General features: G+C 35.4%; 6 protein-coding genes across 6 annotated transcripts; 3 read left to right on the top strand and 3 right to left on the bottom strand.

Annotated features, from left to right (window-relative positions):
- The first annotated feature begins 843 nt into the window (after positions 1–843).
- On the top strand, positions 844–3,556 carry LOC142987315 (ribonucleoside-diphosphate reductase subunit M2-like). Its single transcript, XM_076135995.1, has 6 exons — positions 844–1,089; positions 1,169–1,402; positions 1,610–1,845; positions 2,043–2,271; positions 2,595–2,813; positions 2,902–3,556. Exons 1-6 carry the CDS (start codon positions 1,030–1,032, stop codon positions 3,052–3,054), a joined length of 1,131 nt encoding a protein of 376 aa, XP_075992110.1. The 5' UTR covers positions 844–1,029; the 3' UTR covers positions 3,055–3,556.
- Positions 3,557–4,620: 1,064 nt separating this feature from the next.
- On the top strand, positions 4,621–7,730 carry LOC142987300 (ribonucleoside-diphosphate reductase subunit M2-like). The gene is made up of 6 exons (XM_076135969.1): positions 4,621–4,857; positions 5,026–5,271; positions 5,581–5,816; positions 6,076–6,304; positions 6,686–6,904; positions 6,995–7,730. Exons 1-6 carry the CDS (start codon positions 4,798–4,800, stop codon positions 7,145–7,147), a joined length of 1,143 nt encoding a protein of 380 aa, XP_075992084.1. The 5' UTR covers positions 4,621–4,797; the 3' UTR covers positions 7,148–7,730.
- Positions 7,731–7,902: 172 nt separating this feature from the next.
- On the bottom strand, positions 7,903–13,269 carry OstDelta (oligosaccharide transferase delta subunit). Its single transcript, XM_076135957.1, has 10 exons — positions 13,117–13,269; positions 12,531–12,715; positions 12,054–12,322; positions 11,577–11,738; positions 11,311–11,458; positions 10,795–11,231; positions 10,384–10,531; positions 9,504–9,651; positions 9,027–9,254; positions 7,903–8,696 (listed from the first exon to the last, which is right to left on the bottom strand). The coding sequence occupies exons 1-10, from the start codon at positions 13,127–13,129 to the stop codon at positions 8,551–8,553; spliced, it is 1,884 nt and encodes a 627-aa protein (XP_075992072.1). The 5' UTR covers positions 13,130–13,269; the 3' UTR covers positions 7,903–8,550.
- A 335-nt stretch (positions 13,270–13,604) lies between these two features.
- On the top strand, positions 13,605–14,322 carry ATPsynG (ATP synthase, subunit G). Its single transcript, XM_076120200.1, has 2 exons — positions 13,605–13,765; positions 14,000–14,322. Exons 1-2 carry the CDS (start codon positions 13,726–13,728, stop codon positions 14,257–14,259), a joined length of 300 nt encoding a protein of 99 aa, XP_075976315.1. The 5' UTR covers positions 13,605–13,725; the 3' UTR covers positions 14,260–14,322.
- A 301-nt stretch (positions 14,323–14,623) lies between these two features.
- On the bottom strand, positions 14,624–17,466 carry mRpS29 (mitochondrial ribosomal protein S29). The gene is made up of 8 exons (XM_076119035.1): positions 17,286–17,466; positions 16,909–17,122; positions 16,544–16,636; positions 16,019–16,164; positions 15,640–15,800; positions 15,231–15,372; positions 15,047–15,139; positions 14,624–14,863 (listed from the first exon to the last, which is right to left on the bottom strand). The coding sequence occupies exons 1-8, from the start codon at positions 17,361–17,363 to the stop codon at positions 14,675–14,677; spliced, it is 1,116 nt and encodes a 371-aa protein (XP_075975150.1). The 5' UTR covers positions 17,364–17,466; the 3' UTR covers positions 14,624–14,674.
- Positions 17,467–17,819: 353 nt separating this feature from the next.
- Positions 17,820–19,786, bottom strand: uri (unconventional prefoldin RPB5 interactor). The gene is made up of 4 exons (XM_076117821.1): positions 19,630–19,786; positions 19,297–19,540; positions 18,576–19,218; positions 17,820–18,348 (listed from the first exon to the last, which is right to left on the bottom strand). The coding sequence occupies exons 1-4, from the start codon at positions 19,657–19,659 to the stop codon at positions 17,829–17,831; spliced, it is 1,437 nt and encodes a 478-aa protein (XP_075973936.1). The 5' UTR covers positions 19,660–19,786; the 3' UTR covers positions 17,820–17,828.
- Positions 19,787–19,927: the final 141 nt, after the last annotated feature.

Raw genomic sequence — 19,927 nt, 5'->3', positions numbered from 1 at the left:
TCTATTTACATGGAAGCATCAGCTGCGCCATAAAAAAATATTTTGCCTTGTGAATATAGGAAGTAGGGTCTAAACAAACAGAATAAAATATTTTTACAATCCTCTCCACCAACTCGTTTGCTTATATTTATATAACGCGCAAAACAATTTTGTGTATCATAAATATAAGCAACAGCTGTAATACGCTGAAAAGAAAGCATATTAAATTAGCATATACCAGTTACCAGAGCCACGCACATGACGTATATGGTTGGGAACTAAACATATGCGTTCTTTTATTTGATAAAAAATGAACGCATACTTTTTAAAATCTTCCATTGGTTAAACAGATAACCAATACGATTAATATGCTATTTTGGCGGGCCTGATAATTTAGACCTTGTTAGGCGCTTATAATTTTTCTAGGGAGTTCTATGTAATTATAAAAACAATTATAAAATTATAAAAACGCCTAAAATACATTGCACACTTACTGCAGTGCGGTAGTTTCTTAGATATAGAGAAAATAAATATATTCAATACGCCTAAATGAATAGCGCCCTTTTTAGAACTAAAACGTGAATGGTCAAATTTAAGTAAACAATATTGTATATGTGATGGTCCGAAGAGTATATTAAAAGCCGTAGAACAAGAGCAAAATTTAAAAGAAAACATAATTTTTATATTAATCGTCTTTAACAGCTATTTAGATGTGTATCTTTACGTTAAAGAGAAAAACAAAAAATCATAATAACTACATTTTTGTGGGCGAAGCCGGCGAACGTATTTTTTTGTTTTGTCTATAACCCATTTACACTGACACTGACGTGTACTTCGGAAGTAGCCAAAAAAATTGGAGGGAAATCGTAGTCTCAAAATAGCCGGTGAATGTAAATACATCGAACGAACTCAGTATTTCAGTCCGTTAACATCAGTATCAATACCTATCTTCATCAAGGCTGTCATTTGCTTCGTTATTTTGCTAAAGTCGGAATTTGAAGCTCTTCAATTGTTGTTTAAGAATACAAAAGTGTGATTTAATATTACGAAATGGCTCCCGTTGTTGATAAAGAGAACTTGCTCAACGATTTCAACAATGTGCACTTGAAGGTTAGTTTTAGTTAATATTTGCAGTGACTTTCCAGGAGTTATGGTATATATTTACTAAAAGTTATGATAATCTTTACAGTCACCTGTTAAAAATAATATTCTGAGCGCACGTAATGAAAATGTCCAAGGAGAAAATATGGACGTTGAAGATAAAAACAAGCAAGTGATGGAGTTTGACCCACAGCTGGAACCACTGCTGAGAGACAACCCACGTCGTTTTGTTATATTCCCGATACAGTACCCCGATATTTGGGACATGTACAAGAAAGCTGAGGCCTCTTTTTGGACCGTCGAAGAGGTGGATCTTTCAAAGGTAAAAATGCAACTTTTTTTTTTACATATTAATTAAATTTCTATAAGGTTCTAAAGCTACGTTAGTGATGTTAATATAGGAATTTAAATTAAGTAAGTATACTAGGTTTTATTTATAGAAGTGTCCGTAATTATACAGGTTTCTAACTTTAATATTAATTAAAATAGTTTTGTTATCTTTTGACATAATTATTGTGTTGTCGTTCAGGACTTATATGATTGGGAGACTTTAAAAGACAGCGAGAAGCACTTCATCAAGCATGTGCTGGCATTCTTTGCTGCATCAGATGGCATTGTTAATGAGAACCTGGTGGAGAGATTCTCCCAGGAGGTGCAAGTCACTGAAGCAAGGTGCTTCTATGGCTTCCAGATTGCCATTGAAAATGTACATTCGGAGATGTATTCCATGCTTATTGACACTTATGTTAGAGATCCACAAGAGAGGTAATTATCTGTTTATTTGAATTATTATCTGTTAATACATCAACATCCAAAATTGATATATTACATTCTCTGAAATCTGAACTTATTAGCATGCTGTTAATAATGCTCTAAGTATAATGTCTCATAAATGCTTATTATCAAATATATATGGATTGAGTCATGTTTCACATAATTACATGTAAAATTTTCCTTATCAGGGACTTCCTATTCAATGCTATTGAAACTCTGCCATGTGTAAAGAAGAAGGCAGACTGGGCACTTCAGTGGATCGCCAGTAAGACTGCCACCTTTGGTGAGCGCATCATCGCCTTCGCTGCAGTTGAGGGTATATTCTTCTCAGGAAGCTTTGCCTCAATATTCTGGCTGAAGAAGCGAGGACTGATGCCTGGTCTGACATTCAGTAATGAATTAATATCTAGAGATGAGGTTTGTAATATTATACAATCTATAACTTGTTTGTCATTATTTAAAACTTAGTTATCAGCTCACGTATATCCTTATCTTCACACCCACTTAACATAAACTCAGATTCATAAAACAGCCTACTCACAAAGCTTGTATCTGATAACAGCATAAGTGGTGTGCACATTTTTGCACATAGCATTATTACATTCCTTGATTTTTCTATATTATAATAGATAATGTGAAATAGTCTTACTATTGTTCATAAACACCTAAAAATAATTATGTATTCGAAGTTCTGATTTAAATGCAAGCTTAATACTAATATTCTTTGTATGTTCATCCAGGGTCTGCACTGCGACTTCGCGTGCCTGATGTTCAAGCACCTGGTGCAGAAGCCGAGCGCGGAGCGCGTGCTGCAGATCATCAAGGACGCCGTCGTCATCGAGCAGGAGTTCCTCACAGACGCTCTACCCGTGAGGCTGCTCGGCATGAACTGTGACCTCATGTCGCAGTATATTGAGTTCGTCGCTGACCGCCTGCTCGTCGAGCTCATCGGAGAGAAGGTGTGTTCCTCGTACGCCAACCACTCCTACTACGCGTGTAGTCACTCCCTGTACAAGCATTTATAAAATAATCGTCTTCTGTTTACAGCACTACAACACCAAGAACCCATTCGACTTCATGAATCTCATCTCTCTGGAGGGCAAGACTAACTTCTTTGAGAAGAAGGTGGCTGAGTACCAGAAGTGCGGTGTCATGGCCAACCAGATGGACAACGTGTTCACACTAGATGCTGAATTCTAAGCTGCTGCTGAATTAGTTCAACATTGTGCAATAATTATAGTTCTCAATGACTGACAGTATTATAGGTGTCCATCAAATATTTTTGGAGTGTATGAGTTGATGTTCTATCCACTGGTAGATCCAGTATAGGATATTGTAACTTGAGCAGTCGCTTTGAGTTGACAATAATTGAGCATTTTGCTTGAATGAATGGTTTTGATATATGACTTAGATAATATTGTTATCTATTTTACTTTTAATTAAGATTAAATGAAATAGTAAAAACATACTAATATAACTGTAATGATAGAGCATTTAAATTGCGTCATTGACTTTTTTGAATTAAGTTTTATTTAACTTTTAACAAGTTTTTGTGTGACTTGTAACTTAGTTCAGTAATTTAAATCAATTATGACTGTGATAGATAACGATAAGGAGTATTTACGGAAGTAAAATGCTATTTTTATAAACTTAAGGCCTTTAAATGTAATTTTTTGACAATAAAACTTTTGTGCAGAAAAAATATTTGTTTTAATATTATGTGTATAATATTTTTACTGTGACCTATGGGATCTCCTTTATGTTGTGCCATGGTCTTCAGTTGATTGAGACAGACAAGAAAACTCGATAGCTACGGCTGACAGTATTAAGTCGACAGCGTGTTCAATAACTAAACACAAACCTCACAATAATTATAGATAAGAGGACGATCGCTATTCACACCTTGCAAGAATAACTAATAACACAAATTACCTACTTATTTTATGACTAGATAGACTACTAACACAATTGATTAAGCCCTCGTTGTTAGGAGTAATGATCTGTAAATAAAAAATGCTAAATAAATGATCTGTAAATAAAAAAATATGCCATATGAATAGTGATCAGAAAATATAGGCAGTTTATCCAAGTGCAACAAAGATTTAGGTATAAACTTACCTAATACCTACTCTTTTCCAGAAATAAAATCAATTTCCAATACGTAACAATCTTAGGGAATCGAACCCGGATTGAAATGAAAATTTAAAACTTTCGCGAAGGCAAAGTAGAAAACTTGTCTCTGATTGGCATATAAACAGACCAATAGAATTATAGGACTATTTTTGGCGGGTAAAAAGTAAACTGCGTTTAAGTATATTTTCCGTTTTAGGTAATTATTTTAAAGCAAATTTGTATGACACAATATATAATTTATTTCAAACCTGATTGTGGTACCTACATATTTATCTTACAGTACTTACAAATACAACGTTTATTTATTCTTGTGTAAAATCCCGCCAATTCTTGTTTTGGTACTGGTCAATGAACCGGTGAACAGATGTTTGTTCCGAATTTTACTTTGAAAGCTAAGTGTAAATGGTTGAGTGTTCGTTCGTTATTATTTTAATGTTAACTTTAGTTGAATAAACAAAGTCTATAAACTGGAATTTAGTTTAAAAAACGATTATCGTCTAAAATTTAATGATTTTGACAAATTCAAATCGAAAAACCTCAAGTTGAATAGCTTTTCTTTTTAATTGACTTAAATTCAACATTCACTACGGAACGGTAAAATCAAAACATTGGAGGGAAAGACATCCCCGAGGTGGCAATAAAAATACGTCAAGCAAGCCAGTAAAGTCAGTGAAGTGTAGCGCATGTATGTTGTACATTATTGTACAATAATAAGCATTTAACTCAGCTAGTAGTGGGTTTAGTTCTTTGTAGTTGACTCAATATTTTGTTGTTCTTGTGTATTGCAAATAGATTCCGCATACAATTGAAATGGCTCCAATCGTGGACAAGGAGAATCTTCTAAATGATTTCAGCAATGTACACCTGAAGGTAAGTTGTTTATCGAGATAAATTAATGATTTTCACTGTGTAGTAAAAAGTACCTACTCCTAAGTAGGTACCCGTTTAGTAACCTCTAGACGAATATTTCATCAAGTGCAGAAATATAATGTTCCTCCTACTTGTTTTTATACCTACATATTATTGTTTTATTTACAGTCACCGGCAAAGAATAATGTATTATCTTCGCGTAATGAAAATGTAAAAGTTAAGGCAATGGATATGGAAACTGAAAAGTATGATAAGGACAAGCAGGTGGTTGAATTTGACCCACAATTGGAACCCCTGCTGAGAGACAACCCGCGTCGCTTTGTTATATTCCCGATACAATACCCTGATATTTGGCAAATGTACAAGAAAGCAGAAGCTTCGTTTTGGACTGTAGAAGAAGTGGACTTATCTAAGGTAAGTTCAGCCTTATCAATGGTGTTTTTTTTACAGAACATTCTAGATTTCTATTTCATGGCGTCACATAACTAACGGACCATGGCGTAGTTCATTAGTAACGGAAATTGTTATACGCAATACATAAATGCATTTCATTCTGAATAACACTGAAATGTTGTTGAAATTCAAAGAAATATCAAACAAGTAACAACATTGTTTTATTATGATGCAACATTGTAAGTCTTCCTATTTCAATTCTTGTTACTTGTTTTGTTTTTAACAATGGCTTCAGAACTATAATTGACTTATGATTACAATGTTATACAGGATTTGGTTGACTGGGAGAATCTGAAAGACAGTGAGCGGCACTTCATCAAGCATGTGCTGGCATTCTTTGCTGCATCAGATGGCATTGTCAATGAGAACCTGGTAGAGAGGTTTTCTCAAGAGGTGCAGGTCACAGAGGCAAGGTGCTTCTATGGCTTCCAGATTGCTATGGAGAACGTCCACTCAGAAATGTATTCTCTACTTATTGACACTTATGTAAAGGAACCTGAGGAAAGGTAATTATTTGTCCTTGATTATACACTTTACTGTAGTTTGATTAGGACTGTGACTAATACATTTCTCTTTTTTTTTGACACTAGGGAATTTGTATTCAATGCTAATGAAACTCTGCTATATGTAAAACAAAAACAACTAATTTGTATATTGTTACCAATGCTCTAATAAGTTAAAATAGAGACTGATAAATGCTTGCTAGCATATATAACTGGATAGAGTCATGTTTTAAATAATTATATGTAAAATTTTCCTTATCAGGGACTTCCTATTCAATGCTATTGAAACTCTGCCATGTGTAAAGAAGAAGGCAGACTGGGCACTTCAGTGGATCGCCAGTAAGACTGCCACCTTTGGTGAGCGCATCATCGCTTTCGCCGCTGTTGAGGGTATATTCTTCTCAGGAAGCTTTGCCTCAATATTCTGGCTGAAGAAGCGAGGACTGATGCCTGGTCTGACATTCAGTAATGAATTAATATCTAGAGATGAGGTGAGCATTAAAGACTTTAGTAAAATTGTCTCATGATGGATATAGTTTCCATACTTCTTATTTACATGAAAGAAGAATTTTAGCTTCTGATAACACATATTATAGTATGCCTATACAGTGAACTTTTATATCTATGTGTGTCAAAGATAATACTAAGCTGTCTATGTTACATATTTGTTATCTACAAAAATACCTAGATGAGTTCAGCAGAAGTGTGATAACTGCTTGATGAAGTTCATCATTGGATGCTTTTTTGATATCATAATTAGTTAAACATGAATATCAGCGCCGGAAATATACTTGTACGCCAGTATGTCATGTTTTATTTTTGGTTTAACAATACGACTGATTAATTCTATACTGATAAATTTATTCATCCAGGGTCTGCATTGTGACTTCGCGTGCCTGATGTTCAAGCACCTGGTGCAGAAGCCGAGCGCGGAGCGCGTGCTGCAGATCATCAAGGACGCCGTCGTAATCGAGCAGGAGTTCCTCACAGACGCGCTGCCCGTGAGGCTGCTCGGCATGAACTGTGACCTCATGTCGCAGTATATTGAGTTCGTCGCTGACCGCCTGCTCGTCGAGCTCATCGGAGAGAAGGTGAGTTCATCGTGCGCCATCCACTAACCTACTACGCGTGTAGTTATTCCCTGTATAAGCATTAATATAATAATTGTCTTCTGTCTACAGCACTACAACACCAAGAACCCATTCGACTTCATGAATCTTATCTCTCTGGAGGGCAAGACTAACTTCTTTGAGAAGAAGGTTGGCGAGTACCAAAAATGTGGCGTCATGGCCAACCAGATGGACAACGTGTTTACACTAGATGCTGAATTTTAAGAAAAATTGTCTAACATTCTCAGTGACTGACAGTATTATTGATTCGAATAAATACTATAGAATCTCTTTTGTGGAGCTGATTGCTTGTTACGCCTTAACAAGCAGTTGCTGCAAGCAACTAATTCGGAGCGCAAAATATGCAACTATTATTGACTTGTGTAGAATATAACTGCATTAAGCCTTGGAATGTTTAAAATGATGTTTTACTTTATCTTAAATTTAAGGAACTTTGTCTGATTTTGCTTGAACCAGCATTACTGGTTTTCCATCAGTACCTATTAGCTGTTAGGTAAATGTGTTTACAAAGTAAAATGCATTTAGTACATTATAATTTGATACTTAACATTAGCTAATTAGAAAGATTAAAATAGCCAACTGTTTTTATTACTTTTAGAAATATAATTGCTGCGTACCTTAATTAAAATTAAGTTAATAATATATTTTGTAATAAGTGTAAAGATTGTGTAAATGATTAATTCTGTGATAGGTATAATTAAATATGAAGATTTTGAATGTGTAATTTAGATGTTAAATAAAGTTATTAATGTAAGCTTTTCCTGAAATAAATTAATTTTTTATAGTATTCAAAGCTTTTATTTGATGGGTCTCTTGGTAGAAATCAATACATACCTTTTGGTTTTAATGTCGTCATTACCGAAATGACTATACATCTAATATAAAGTTCATTATTGTTGTTTATTGATGTTGGAGACTCGTATATTGGCGAAATGGATATTGAAATAACAAAACATAGATAACGATTTACATTACTTTTATTAAAATTATATTACATGGATTTTAGTTACACAGAAACTGTACAGAACTTACACTTAAAAAAATCTATATCACCTTCCCCCTAAAATTCTGCACAGTTTCTAAGTAACAAGAACGAAAATGAATCAAATCACAAATGCACTGACCACGCATTACTACATCCTGACTTATAAATGCATACTTATGTGAACAATGATACATTGGACATCGTTACTACTCATTGTAGCTCATCACACCTCATTTACAGAACACATTGCATAAACTAGCCTTGGCGCACATTGCACGAGTGTCTTATATTCTAGTTATGTCACTAGAACATTGCAATAATAACAAATATATAAATAAAGTCTACAAGTAAAATTAAGCACTGCAAGTGTGTCATTTTATCCGAACGAATGGTAGGTCGGTTTTCTAAGATATTTAATTCGTTTTATTGTGCAAGATTTTCTTAAAAACGATCTAGTTTTCTACAAACTACAACCAATAATGATGATCAGTTACTTCTTTAGCAGTTTAAGTTTCAGTCTGTAGAACATGTCGCTAGAAGTATAATCGAGCGAGTCATTTCATTAAGTTGGTTATAGAAATGTAAGTTTGTGAATAATTTGTATAAAATGCTAAGAGAGGCGTTAGCGCTGGTGAGCCTTGTCTTGCGCCAGGCGACGTAGTAGACGGTGTCCCGATAGAAACGTGAACACGGCGAGCGGCAGCATGTATCCCAATGTCTCGAACATTGAAAGTTGCAGCCATAGGAAGCCGTACAGCACCAGGGAGCCTGCAAAAACAATTCAATAGTGACATCTAAAATACAAATACCGACATTTTAATAATATGGTATTAAAGTTACTCATATAAAATGCCAGATATTCCAGTTTTTTAATCAAAAATGTATTTTTCTACAATGTAAATACGAGATGCTATGCTACTTTGGAATTACCTTAAATTAATTTAATTTGTATAAAAGCCCGAGTTCGAGTTCGCGACCTCAGCTCGACATTGCTGATAAGGTACGATGCAAATGTAAATACACCGAAGTAATCGAATGCATAGCTTATCAGTGAAGGGGTCCATTGTAACGTTAGTGTAGTATGATCGATAAGCGTACCTCCGAGCGCTAGGTGGAACACGAGAGCGCTGGGCGTGAAGGGGAAGTTGCCGAAGTTGACCCCGAGGCGGCCCCACAGTAGCAGCAGCAGCACGAGCGGCGCGGCGCACGCGGCCGCGAACACGTCCGACACCAGCCGCGCCGGGCGAGCCTCCGGGGAGCGGAACACGTGAGAGATCTCCGGTAGGGGACCGCGGTGAGGCTTGTCTGTGCTCGTTTCGAGGCTCCCTGGGGGAATATATCAAATTATATGATTAACTTATCCTCGGTTTCAGCTAACTGTTCCGTTAATGCATAACCGACAAATCAAAATTTATCTCTTACATACATTTTTAAAATATTTTGTAAAAGTTACACTACTATATGGTAGATATAAGATACAAATAGGTAAATCACTAAGTAAACATAACATTGTGATCGACAAAGGTTACCAATCTCGTTAAATATAAGTGAAAGGTGTTTAACTGTGTGACTTACCGACGGCATTAGCATCCTTGCCGAAGTTAAAGTGCACTTCTCCGAGGGCCCAGGCAATAGGGTTGGACACCGCGCTGTCGCCCAGGTACATGGTCAGCGAGTAGCTGCCGCTGGCGTAGTTCAAGTGCTTCGCGATAGCACCCACGTTCTGTACAAACAATATTCATTTTAAAATCAGTTAGTTTTTCGCGACTGCAATTCCACCAAGGCAATTAAATTACTATTACTGTTATACATCATATTTCCGTTTATAATCTTTAAAATAAATATGCGTGGTTTTGGCATAACTTTTTAGGTAGTATCCTAATCCATCTAACATCATACCTTGTTATAACTAAAGATAATGATTTCAATAGCAAGACCTATTTAATTAATTGGTATCCATAAGACATTTAGCAAGGCCGTAAATTAAATTTATCGGTTACCCACTACGATATTAGATACTAGATTATGTGGTAAAATCCCCATCAAGCAAACAAATACATCATTCATAATATATTATAATATACATAGCAATTAATACTGATTCATCTCGCCTTGACGATCTACTATTGTTCAGTACCTGCTGCTTAGTCATATGAATTATACACTATTATTATACATATACATAAGCTAATAGCTACAGAGTTGCCTAGTTAGTCGCTATTCGTATTTTTTCCTCATATTGAACAGCAAGCACTAGTGTCTATGAAACATCTAAAGTAAAATTTTGCATCAGAGCAAGAAAATTTGAAATTTCACATTAGAGTAACAGGTAGGAGTTTATAACTAACTAACTGTTTCAGGGCAAATAAATGGGTGGAAATTCGACTAGCTGATACAGGGAATGGCGAATAATCGTAGGATTGTCTAGCGACTACTCTAGTTGAGTCATACTGACCAGTTCAATTTTGTAAGCCTTTGTGTTGTCGGGCTCTGCGACGTAGATGGTCTCACTGTCGCCGACCGCCGCGCCCACTCTCACGAACGCCTGTTGCACCAACACGGGCTTGTTCCACTTGTCACGGACACTGAACTTTAACGACACCCTGCAGTACAAATACATGTACAATGTATTAAAACAAAAAAGACAGACTGTCGTTTATTTTCATACAAGATTACACAAGGATTACATAGTTCCATTATATGAGTATTTAGTATTTTTTAATACTACTGTTAGTTTACCACTTATCACTACAGTTTAGTAATATTTTTAGAGAATAACATAATTTACAGCACAACATAGTAGATATAATACTAAATAATACTGTTATCGCCTCCACGCGACATTGGAGGATCGTATTGTACTCACTTCTGCAGGTGATCAGCCTGAAGCTTCTCAGATAACTTGTTAGGGTAAGCGACAGTTGTGATCTTGGGGCTGGTGGTGCCGTCCACGTCTCCGATACCGACTTCAACGCTGTTCACTTGGATCTCGCCGAGCACCGCAACATTGACGCTGGTAGACTTAGAGCCAGCGCTCAACGCAATTTTGTACAGGCCATACTGAGCCTTGATCTTGCTCAAGTTCAGAACGAAAGTTGTCGGCTCGTTGGCTTTCTGTGTGAGTGGTTGTTTGGACAGTACGACGACGTCGTCAGCGAGGCGGGTGCCGGACTGAGCGATGACTTCATCAGGCTTGAGGCCGCGGACGGGGCGGCCGATCAAGTCGGTGATGGAGAACTCGATAGCGTCCGATTCAGATGTGATGTACTTCTTGCCCTTGATCGCGATGCTGATTGGTGCAGGCTGATGGCAAAAACATTCAAAATATTATCAATCTGATATGAATGGCATAGGATTTAAGTAAATTGTAAAGGTACAGTACCACATCGTCGGCGAGGGCTGTAGCCGCCTCGAGCAGGAGCGTGACACCTTTAGGCGAGTTGACAGAGCGACGTGACAGCAGGTACTCAGCGAACTTGTAACGTTGCTCTTCGCTCAGGGGAGAGGGCTTCTTTTGAGCCTTGTAAGACCTAAAATCGACAATTCACATATTCATATTCTATTGTAGGGCTATGCACAATTGCCTCAATTGTATTTCCAAATGTTATTTGTCTCCATCCCAATATTTTTTAAGAAGCTATAGAGTACCTCATGATGGAAGAGAGCAGGTTGGAGGTGACAGGCAAGCCTCCCTCGAAGTGCAGCGCCTTGGAGTCGCTCTCGTCGGCCGCCAGCAGCACGCCTTCCGCGTGAGTGACAGTCCATGCGGTGCAGCCCATGTGCTCACACAGCGCGAACACATAGCCATAGCTGGAAAAAACCTCAATTTAAAAATATTCTGTACTCAGAATATGCATGTATAAATGCAGTTTTATTTTTAGTTAGAACTTAAACATTAAATATTACAGTGTTACTTTGTTGTGAATTAATGTTATGTATGCAGATATTGTGCATCTGATAAAACAATCATTGGATAGTATGCAATACTCAGTCAATGACAGATTAAGCAAAACACTCATTTAAGAGTACTTCTTTCTTTTTATAGTGACTTTATCACTAGCCATAAAACAAATTATGACTTTACTGAAAGCAAATAAGTAGCTAATTTAATTAATCAGAACTTACTTAGCAGGGGAGTCATCTTTCTTCAACAACTGAATAAGATTCTTCAAGGCATCTTCCTTGTCATATACTGAGCCTTTGCCAACTGCCTTCAGAGTATATACTGCATGGTATAGGTCTGCAATAGTGGCATCTTTCTTGTCTAAGACCTGAGTGGCAGTGGCAAGTACATCTGGCCTCAGGGAGTTCTGACACCCAGAAAGAGCAGCAGCATTTGTCAACTGGAACACTTGCTCTATATTCTTGATGTCAAATTTGATGGTCTTGAAATCCTATTAGAAAAAGATTTGTTAGTATAGAGGTCTTGATAAGGTTTAATTAACTTTGTTTCAATGTTTTAGTTTTTTTTAAACCTTACAGTACAAACCATTATGTATCCACAATAGGCATAATAATATAATTTACTAAAACAAATACATAAAACTGTTCATTTGGGCAAACATTTTGTTCTCAAATGTTTTGATTATAGTTATAACTTACCTCACAAATGTTGGGAATATTAGCATTTAACTGCACAAGACCTCTGAGTGAGTAATACAGTGTGGTGATGTCTTTGCTCCTGATATTCTCTTCAAGGATAGTCTGCAAGCGCTTCACATCTATGGTGCCCTGCAGTGTGTTGCCATTGCTTATCGATAATAAACCCAGTAGTACCAGGAACGCCGCTGAAAACATTATTCAAACTTTATTGCTCACGAAATGGGGTTGGTTCAGTGCTATTGTGATGTTTGTGTTATCACAAATAAGCATCGGGGCGTTTTCATAACGCAGTAGAGGAATGATTACTCATTTATAATGGGTATAATTGATGCTGTAGATTATATCGAATAACCTTTATGGCGATTTGTATGGCCGGCGTCGCTAGCTCAACAATGACGTGTCCTTACACTTTTTGTTAAAATATAACATTTACGTGCTATTTTTTTATAACTATAATATAAGTTGCACATAAAAATGACGTTTATAACTTGCCAACACAACAATTATCCACTAAAAAAGTAAGAAATCAAGTAAAAAGTGCAGGCCACGCTCATGAATGAATCTATGTATTATATTGTAAACATACCACGCCGAAACATTTCTGAGATTTAGGAAATCAGAATTGACTCTGATTTTGTTATTATAAATTTTTATTCTTCTAATAATTGTCTATTTCTATCTAATAAATATTTCGATCACCGGTCCCACTTGACAAACGTGTTTGACAGAAAATCATCGACGTAGCATCGTAAATGTTGCTCATAAACAAAAATCAATGCAGCCAAAATAAATAAATAGTTGAAATCAGTTAATTACCTACATAATGCTTACATTATTGCAAAGTGTAATCAAGATGTATGTTTATTTACAATGATTAATTTATCGAATTTCAACAATATGTTGTCTCCTCAAATGTTTGCGCTCATTTAAAGCTATGAGGATTCATGAAATTAGTTATTAAGAAATTAGATATTAATAATTTGGCCATTCGTTCAATAAATTTTAGTTTTGTGCTAACAATTTAGTAGCTTTGTGACAAATAATTTACATTGATTTAGTAGATTAATCTAGTGCATCTCTCAGACGTCAATATCGAAAAAGAACCGAGTTAAGTTTGACAGATAGGTGTCCTTCCATTTCCATTCCGAAATCAAATTTTTGATTAAACTTCAATTGTTTTGATTAAATTAACAAAATGGCCAGTGCAGTAGGAAAGATACCGAGTCTCATCAGTTGTAAGTATTAATATTATGTCTTAAATCTATACGTAATTATTACCCATGGTTTTGTGTACTTGTTACTAACGTTATTATGTAATTCAGATTTTTACCAAATTGAAGGTTATGCGGACAATTTTTGGCTCAAAATCTTATCTATTACAGTATTATTTTCATTACGCTACAGATATATATAAATCTGAACATAACTGCTACATAATGACAACTAACCAAGTCAAAATTACGTTTCAGCGGCACTCGCTGCGGGTCGCCCGAAGTTCAACATCTTCATGAAGTACGCCCGAGTTGAGCTGGCGCCACCCAAACTAAGTGAAATTCCTCAGATCAAGGCTGGTATTGGTAAACTGTTGACCAGCGCGAAGAGTGGTGCCTGGAAGGACCAGTCTGTCAAGCAGGCGACCTTAAATGTGCTAGTTGGTGCTGAGGTTCTGTTCTGGTTCTACATCGGAGAGTGCATCGGCAAACGCCACATCGTCGGTTATGATGTTTAAGTTTTTGTTGTAAGCTCCAGCTCTGTAGATATTATGTTCAGCAAATAAATTATTAAAATCGAATTTGCCTTTGTATTATTTAAAAAAATGTTGTTTAATTTTCAGAGTAAATAAGTACCTACCTCATCTTTTTCCATTCATAATTTCTAAACTTAATCTTAAATAAAAACCAAGTAAAACTTTCTCTTTAATTTATCTAATTTTTATACTCACCATTAGTGTTTAATTTGTATCCATAATACCTCTTTCAAGATTTAATAAGCAAGATCAATCCAATCTAATCATCTTACTTAGATTTCATTTCAACTATACCAAAATATTTCTTCCTATGTTTAGCTACCTTCCTATGAAATAAATAAAACAATTGTATATCAACTACAACATTATATTAATCTTAAATAAATATAAATCTACATTACAAAGGTGCACATTGTTCCATGAACTGGTAAGGATTGCAAGCACTGGTAAACTTCAGCTCTTCCTCAATCTCAGTGGGACCTCTGAGCCATAGTCTGTCCCTATAGTAGCTGACACAAGTAAGAAACTCCTTGTCTGTATATCTTCCTACTTGTACTGGCACAAAAGGATCTAGGTGTTCAAAGCCCTGAAAAAAAGGCAATTTGTCATTATCATCTAATAATAGTTGATTTACCTTGTACTGACTGTGAAATAATGTTAAGCATCATAACATCAATCAGCCAGTACTGACCATGAAGACTATGGATAAGTATTTTGTAACTGATTAATACTGGAATTGGGACTCAAGAAGATGGTACCTATTTATTACCTTTTTGTACAGTAAGTATCTAGGCAGGTAACTTTCTTGATGATCATCAGGAACTGCTAGTTGATCAGCAGTGACAACAATGACGCCATTTGTCTATAAAAAATAAATGGTTAATACTATAGATAACTAAAACTTATATAAATATACACTTACAGCTAAATATATGTAGGACTTGCTAACTTACCCAATCATTCTTAGTGAGTTTTAAAAAGGTTGAAGTAAGTGTGACTTCCTCTGGTTTGACTTTCCTTTTAGTGGGTGTGTTCAATCTCGTTAAAGGGTAGAAGAATGAGTTGAAACCATCAATTGCTACAAAAGTTTTACACCTAGAACAAAGCAATATTATAATGAATATTAAATTATAAGAAACTTTATTAACCAGTTTGTTGTATTTTACGGCAAACCAAACGTACATAAAAATAATGTATATAAATGAAATAGAAGCATCAAAGTGTGATGAATGTTTGATATGTTTTGGTCTTCTTCACTATAGGACATCTCAGTACACTGCAAGTTCCACTTACAATGAAATGCTTCAATTAACTCATATGCATAAAAAAACATGTCTCTTTCTCTTTGTGCCTGATACTTACTGCTTGTTGCTAGATAGAATCTTGATCTCATCGACGATCGCGTCAATGACGTCACACGCGTACTTGACACGACTGATGCCGAGTTCTACAAGTTCAGACAGTGGTGCGCCCACCTCAGTCTTCTCGCGCTTACTCCATACATACTCATTAGAAATTTTAAGCTGCAAATAAAACTAAACAATTTAATATTTATGTAAATAAGCTGGAAATAATACTTCATTACATTACAAATTATGCTATAATGTTTATGTAACATGCTAATAGGTATGTCTAGCCAAAGAAAGACCAGCATTCATATAGAAGTAGGTGCAGAAGACAGGTGGACTCGATGTTAAAAGATTTTCAGGTCTCTCACACGTTAAAGTATTTTGAGTCTTACATTTGCATCTTTGAGTAGTGTCTGGTTTTGAGCCTTAAAGTGAAGAAGCCAGGCAGCAGCGTCAAGCGGCAAGTCGACGAAACCCTCGTGCGTCTGGGAGTTGGACATCTCTTTGTGACGAGGTACTCTTCTAAGCCATTCAGATACTGCCAGAAGGAAAGATATACTTCATATTTTCACACATCTTACTGAGCTTGTGCTCCACTTTTTGGGTAGGAAGATTATTTCGTTTTTAAGTAGGTAAAAGTATGCTTGCTCTGTTAAATATGAAACTTGCCTTCCAGTGAACTTATAAGACTAAATAAGAAAAGCTAAAATTTTAACCCAAGTGCAAAACTGAAAAATATTGGAGTTTTTGATTGATGGATTCCTTTAGCATTGACTCACCTGATCTATGCTAGAGGAGCTGAACATGATCAAAAGGGTAAAATTAATTCTAGTGTGGGCTAATTTACATGACTCAAAAATTTTTACTATATAAATAAATATAGACTTTCCCAAACAACTACAAACTATACAACTTACCCCAAGGCACATGTACAATCAAATATCCTTCCTCGTGAGCATAGTGCAGCAAGTGAGCCATTGTCAGTGACTTGCCAGATCCCTTCTCACCATCTAATGTAACTGTTAAGGAGGCTTATTGCAACAAATAAAAATGAACAGATAAAAAGGAATCAATAATACAATTTTCACACTACATAAGTAATATCCATGTTTGATTCTATTGGTGCTCATAGTGAAAATATGCTGATCTCTGAAAACTTTTTTTGGTTCCTACAATTTAATACCTACTTGTCATTTATAAATACTTGTTACAAGTACTATGAACCAGAGAATTTTGACAAATGCCATCAAACTTACCATTTAATCTACATAAAAAAGGATACATATTAAATATCGAATAGCGGGTTGGTTCATATCACTAGCTTTTATACAATCCATGATGTCCAATGCCGGTTGTCTCACCATAATGGATGTTTCAGTGAATGTCTTAGTCTGCTTCATAAAACTTTTAGGAAAGCCTCCATGGCTAAACAGTTGCTTGCACAAGTCAGGGTTCATAGTGTAGAATAATCCTACTTGTTTGTCATTGTGTTGAGCCTGCAATGGTTAAAATAGTAAGTTTGAATGTTCTCATAAATTCACTTCTGCACAGTTAAAACTTCATGATAGAGCAAATCTTTTAGCACAAATCTAGTGTAAATATTGTATTCATCGCAATTTTAAGCGTATGTTATAAAATTGGAGGTGAGGTCAATCTTACAGGTGAGTTTTCGGTGGTTCTAAATGTAACAGCCTGGGAATATCGCCGGCATAAATGCCTCCAGCTACGAGATAACATATTGTACAGTTGTGATAAAAGCTAATAAAATTAAACCACAAATTATAATCAAATTCGCTTAGAATTTTTAGATCACAACATAACCTCAAAAAATAATGTCACGAAACTGTCAAACTTGGTTCGTTCAAAAACGGCTTAAAATTATTATCAGCTTTGCCAAAGACGTACCTAAACAGTTAAAATGTATCGCGATTAGGAGGTATAGATTTATTTATTGCGTACTATTGCACTCAAGAAGCCTGTTAATAAATAACAAGTATTTTTCAATTAATAATAATTTGAATTGAACAGAATAATGAATAATGAAAATTTGAACAGAAGTGACATTGGGCTCCCCAATGTCACTTCTGTTCAATGTTGATAATTAAAGATAATAATTTATATTCTGGGCATTCTGGCAGTGTTGGGTTTTTAGCCTGGACGAACAATAAATAAACACAATAATTATAGGTTATCATTTCTTTATTACGATTTATTCTGCATTCTTTTCTTTTTGAACAAGCTCATAGGTTTCTTTTCAGTTTGTAATGTATTATCTCCTTGTCCCATTTTTTCTACAACATCTTTTATTACAATTGTTTGATGAGGAATGTGTTCTTGCTGTCTGTCTTCTTCTAATGGAGTCTGACTAATTGTCTTTTCAACTTTAGTCTCTGGTTTTTTCAGCATTTCTGGAATATCATTGTCTGTTGCATATTTAGATTTTTTAAGTATAGATGTGGTCCCACTTTCAAAGAGACTGGAGTGTGCTTTATAAATATCACTAGGTTTCTGTATACCTTTCTCTGGGTCATAGGGAGAGTTATCTGGTTCAACTTCACTATGCTTGAAGGTTAATTCTAGAGTTTCACTGTTATCTTCATCAACAAAAGAAACTCTCCTTTCCAGTTTTGTTGGCTCTAACCTACTGGGCTCTTCTTTCTCTTCTTCATCAGTTTCATCAGTTTCATCATCAATATCTTCATTGTCAATCATATCATCCAACCTGCAAAGGTAAATAAAATGTAGCTTTTAAAAAACTTTAGTCATCCTTAGTTGTTTACACTTTGTATAAGGCAGTCAGAATAACTTTCTTATTTACCCTTTGCTGTCCCACGGCTGGACAGAGGTATCCTCCCGAATAAGGGAGGGTTTAGGCCACAGGTTTAAGTCCACCACACTGGCCATGTGCAGGTTAGGAACTAAAGAATCTAAATAAACATGTTGCCTTACCTATTCATTTCATCTTCAAGTTCATCAAGTTGTTCTAATTCTTCTAATTTAGCCAATAAATCCTCTTCAGTTCTACTCTGACCCCTTTCTCTATTCTTCAGATCCTGCAACCTCTCATCCAATTCATTCTGCCTATCAATCACTTGCTGAAGCATATCTAACTTTGAATGTGTTTTGGCTTCTTCAAATGTAACCTTTTTGTTTTTCATTTCTTTCTCAGCCTTTTCTTCATGTTTCGTCTCTTTTATTTTTGATGCTGTCTCTTTTATATTGATACTGTCTTCTTCTTTTACAACAAAGGTATCTGTTTTAGTTTCTCTTATACTAGACAAGTTTACATCAGTGTTCATGTCATTAAGTTCATTCTCTAGCTCTTCCTGTAGTTCTAATTCTTCTAGTCTGTTCCATAGTTCTTCATCTGTCACATCATTGCTTGTAGTATTTGCTTTCTCTTTCCCTCTCTTCTGCATGTATTGTTTAACATTTTCTTTATGTTTAGCTCTCCATACTTTGTCCTCTTCATCTGTGTGATACTCTATTATTTCCTGGCCTTGATTATCATAAATGTTTTGTTTTGTAAAGGACATTTGATTCTCTAAATACTCTTTCTCTTTTGTGTAAGTGTCAACTTTTTCCTGAGCTCCTGAAATTAAAAGACATTTGAAGATTATAGATGATTACAAGATAACAGTTTTGAATAAATTTAGTAGAAAAGTTTTACCTTTTATTCGATGTTGTCTGAGTATATCAGCTTGCTTTGTAGAACATTTCACAAAGTAGTCAGCGCCCAGAGAGACTGTAACTTCATTGGTATGTTTTAGTTCCCCTCTAAATAATATCTTACTCCCAATTGGCACAAGGACAGGAACTTTTAGCTTCTCACTGTATGTACTAAAATCTAATGCTTTGAGATTTTCTAAATAATCTGTCCAAAAACAAAGATTTCTCTCATTTTCGGTAACAGTCTGAAAATAAAGAATACAGTCAGATTAATACTTCATACAAAATACGATATACTATCAAAACTATATATGAACCAAAGATGGGCATTTACCTTATGATACATTTCGTTTAGAATATCCATTATTAGATTATTTAGATTTAAACCAAACCAAAATAATACTTATTTACTGTCGTTAACTTGACATAACCTCAAATCTGTGTTCTTGTTCTTATGATATTTATTTATTTTTTATTTTATTTGTTCAACTGAAGGTAAATATAACGTTCAGAAATAGCTTATAGCTGGTGAGCGAAAACTATTTTAATTTTTTTATTTTTTTGTCATTGCCCTTTGTTGTAACGAATTTTAGTTTTTATTGTCCAATGTTCGTTCATTTTTCATGAACAGT

The sequence above is a fragment of the Anticarsia gemmatalis genome, chromosome 1 (assembly GCF_050436995.1).
Source record: "Anticarsia gemmatalis isolate Benzon Research Colony breed Stoneville strain chromosome 1, ilAntGemm2 primary, whole genome shotgun sequence".
NCBI lineage: Eukaryota > Metazoa > Arthropoda > Insecta > Lepidoptera > Erebidae > Anticarsia > Anticarsia gemmatalis.
Note: the sequence above shows the minus strand (reverse complement) of the source record. Positions and strands in the feature narration are given on the sequence as shown.

Excerpts from the sequence above, each read along its gene's own strand:
- LOC142987315 (XM_076135995.1), top strand. The coding sequence starts at position 1,030 with ATGGCTCCCGTTGTTGATAAAGAGAACTTGCTCAACGATTTCAACAAT. Across the intron at positions 1,090-1,168 it reads TCAACAATGTGCACTTGAAG|TCACCTGTTAAAAATAATAT; the intron begins GTTAGTTTTAGT and ends TAATCTTTACAG. Across the intron at positions 2,272-2,594 it reads AATTAATATCTAGAGATGAG|GGTCTGCACTGCGACTTCGC; the intron begins GTTTGTAATATT and ends ATGTTCATCCAG.
- LOC142987300 (XM_076135969.1), top strand. The coding sequence starts at position 4,798 with ATGGCTCCAATCGTGGACAAGGAGAATCTTCTAAATGATTTCAGCAAT. Across the intron at positions 5,817-6,075 it reads GTAAAGGAACCTGAGGAAAG|GGACTTCCTATTCAATGCTA; the intron begins GTAATTATTTGT and ends TTTCCTTATCAG. Across the intron at positions 6,305-6,685 it reads AATTAATATCTAGAGATGAG|GGTCTGCATTGTGACTTCGC; the intron begins GTGAGCATTAAA and ends TTATTCATCCAG.
- OstDelta (XM_076135957.1), bottom strand. Across the intron at positions 11,232-11,310 it reads CAGCCCTCGCCGACGATGTG|CCTGCACCAATCAGCATCGC; the intron begins GTACTGTACCTT and ends TTTTGCCATCAG. Across the intron at positions 8,697-9,026 it reads GTTCCACCTAGCGCTCGGAG|GCTCCCTGGTGCTGTACGGC; the intron begins GTACGCTTATCG and ends TTGTTTTTGCAG.
- ATPsynG (XM_076120200.1), top strand. The coding sequence starts at position 13,726 with ATGGCCAGTGCAGTAGGAAAGATACCGAGTCTCATCAGTT. Across the intron at positions 13,766-13,999 it reads GATACCGAGTCTCATCAGTT|CGGCACTCGCTGCGGGTCGC; the intron begins GTAAGTATTAAT and ends ATTACGTTTCAG.
- mRpS29 (XM_076119035.1), bottom strand. The coding sequence starts at position 17,363 with ATGTTATCTCGTAGCTGGAGGCATTTATGCCGGCGATATTCCCAGGCT. Across the intron at positions 16,165-16,543 it reads GATTGTACATGTGCCTTGGG|TATCTGAATGGCTTAGAAGA; the intron begins GTAAGTTGTATA and ends TCCTTCTGGCAG. Across the intron at positions 15,140-15,230 it reads AACTCACTAAGAATGATTGG|ACAAATGGCGTCATTGTTGT; the intron begins GTAAGTTAGCAA and ends TATTTTTTATAG.
- uri (XM_076117821.1), bottom strand. The coding sequence starts at position 19,659 with ATGGATATTCTAAACGAAATGTATCATAAG. Across the intron at positions 19,541-19,629 it reads TAAACGAAATGTATCATAAG|ACTGTTACCGAAAATGAGAG; the intron begins GTAAATGCCCAT and ends CTTTATTTTCAG. Across the intron at positions 18,349-18,575 it reads CTTGAAGATGAAATGAATAG|GTTGGATGATATGATTGACA; the intron begins GTAAGGCAACAT and ends TTACCTTTGCAG.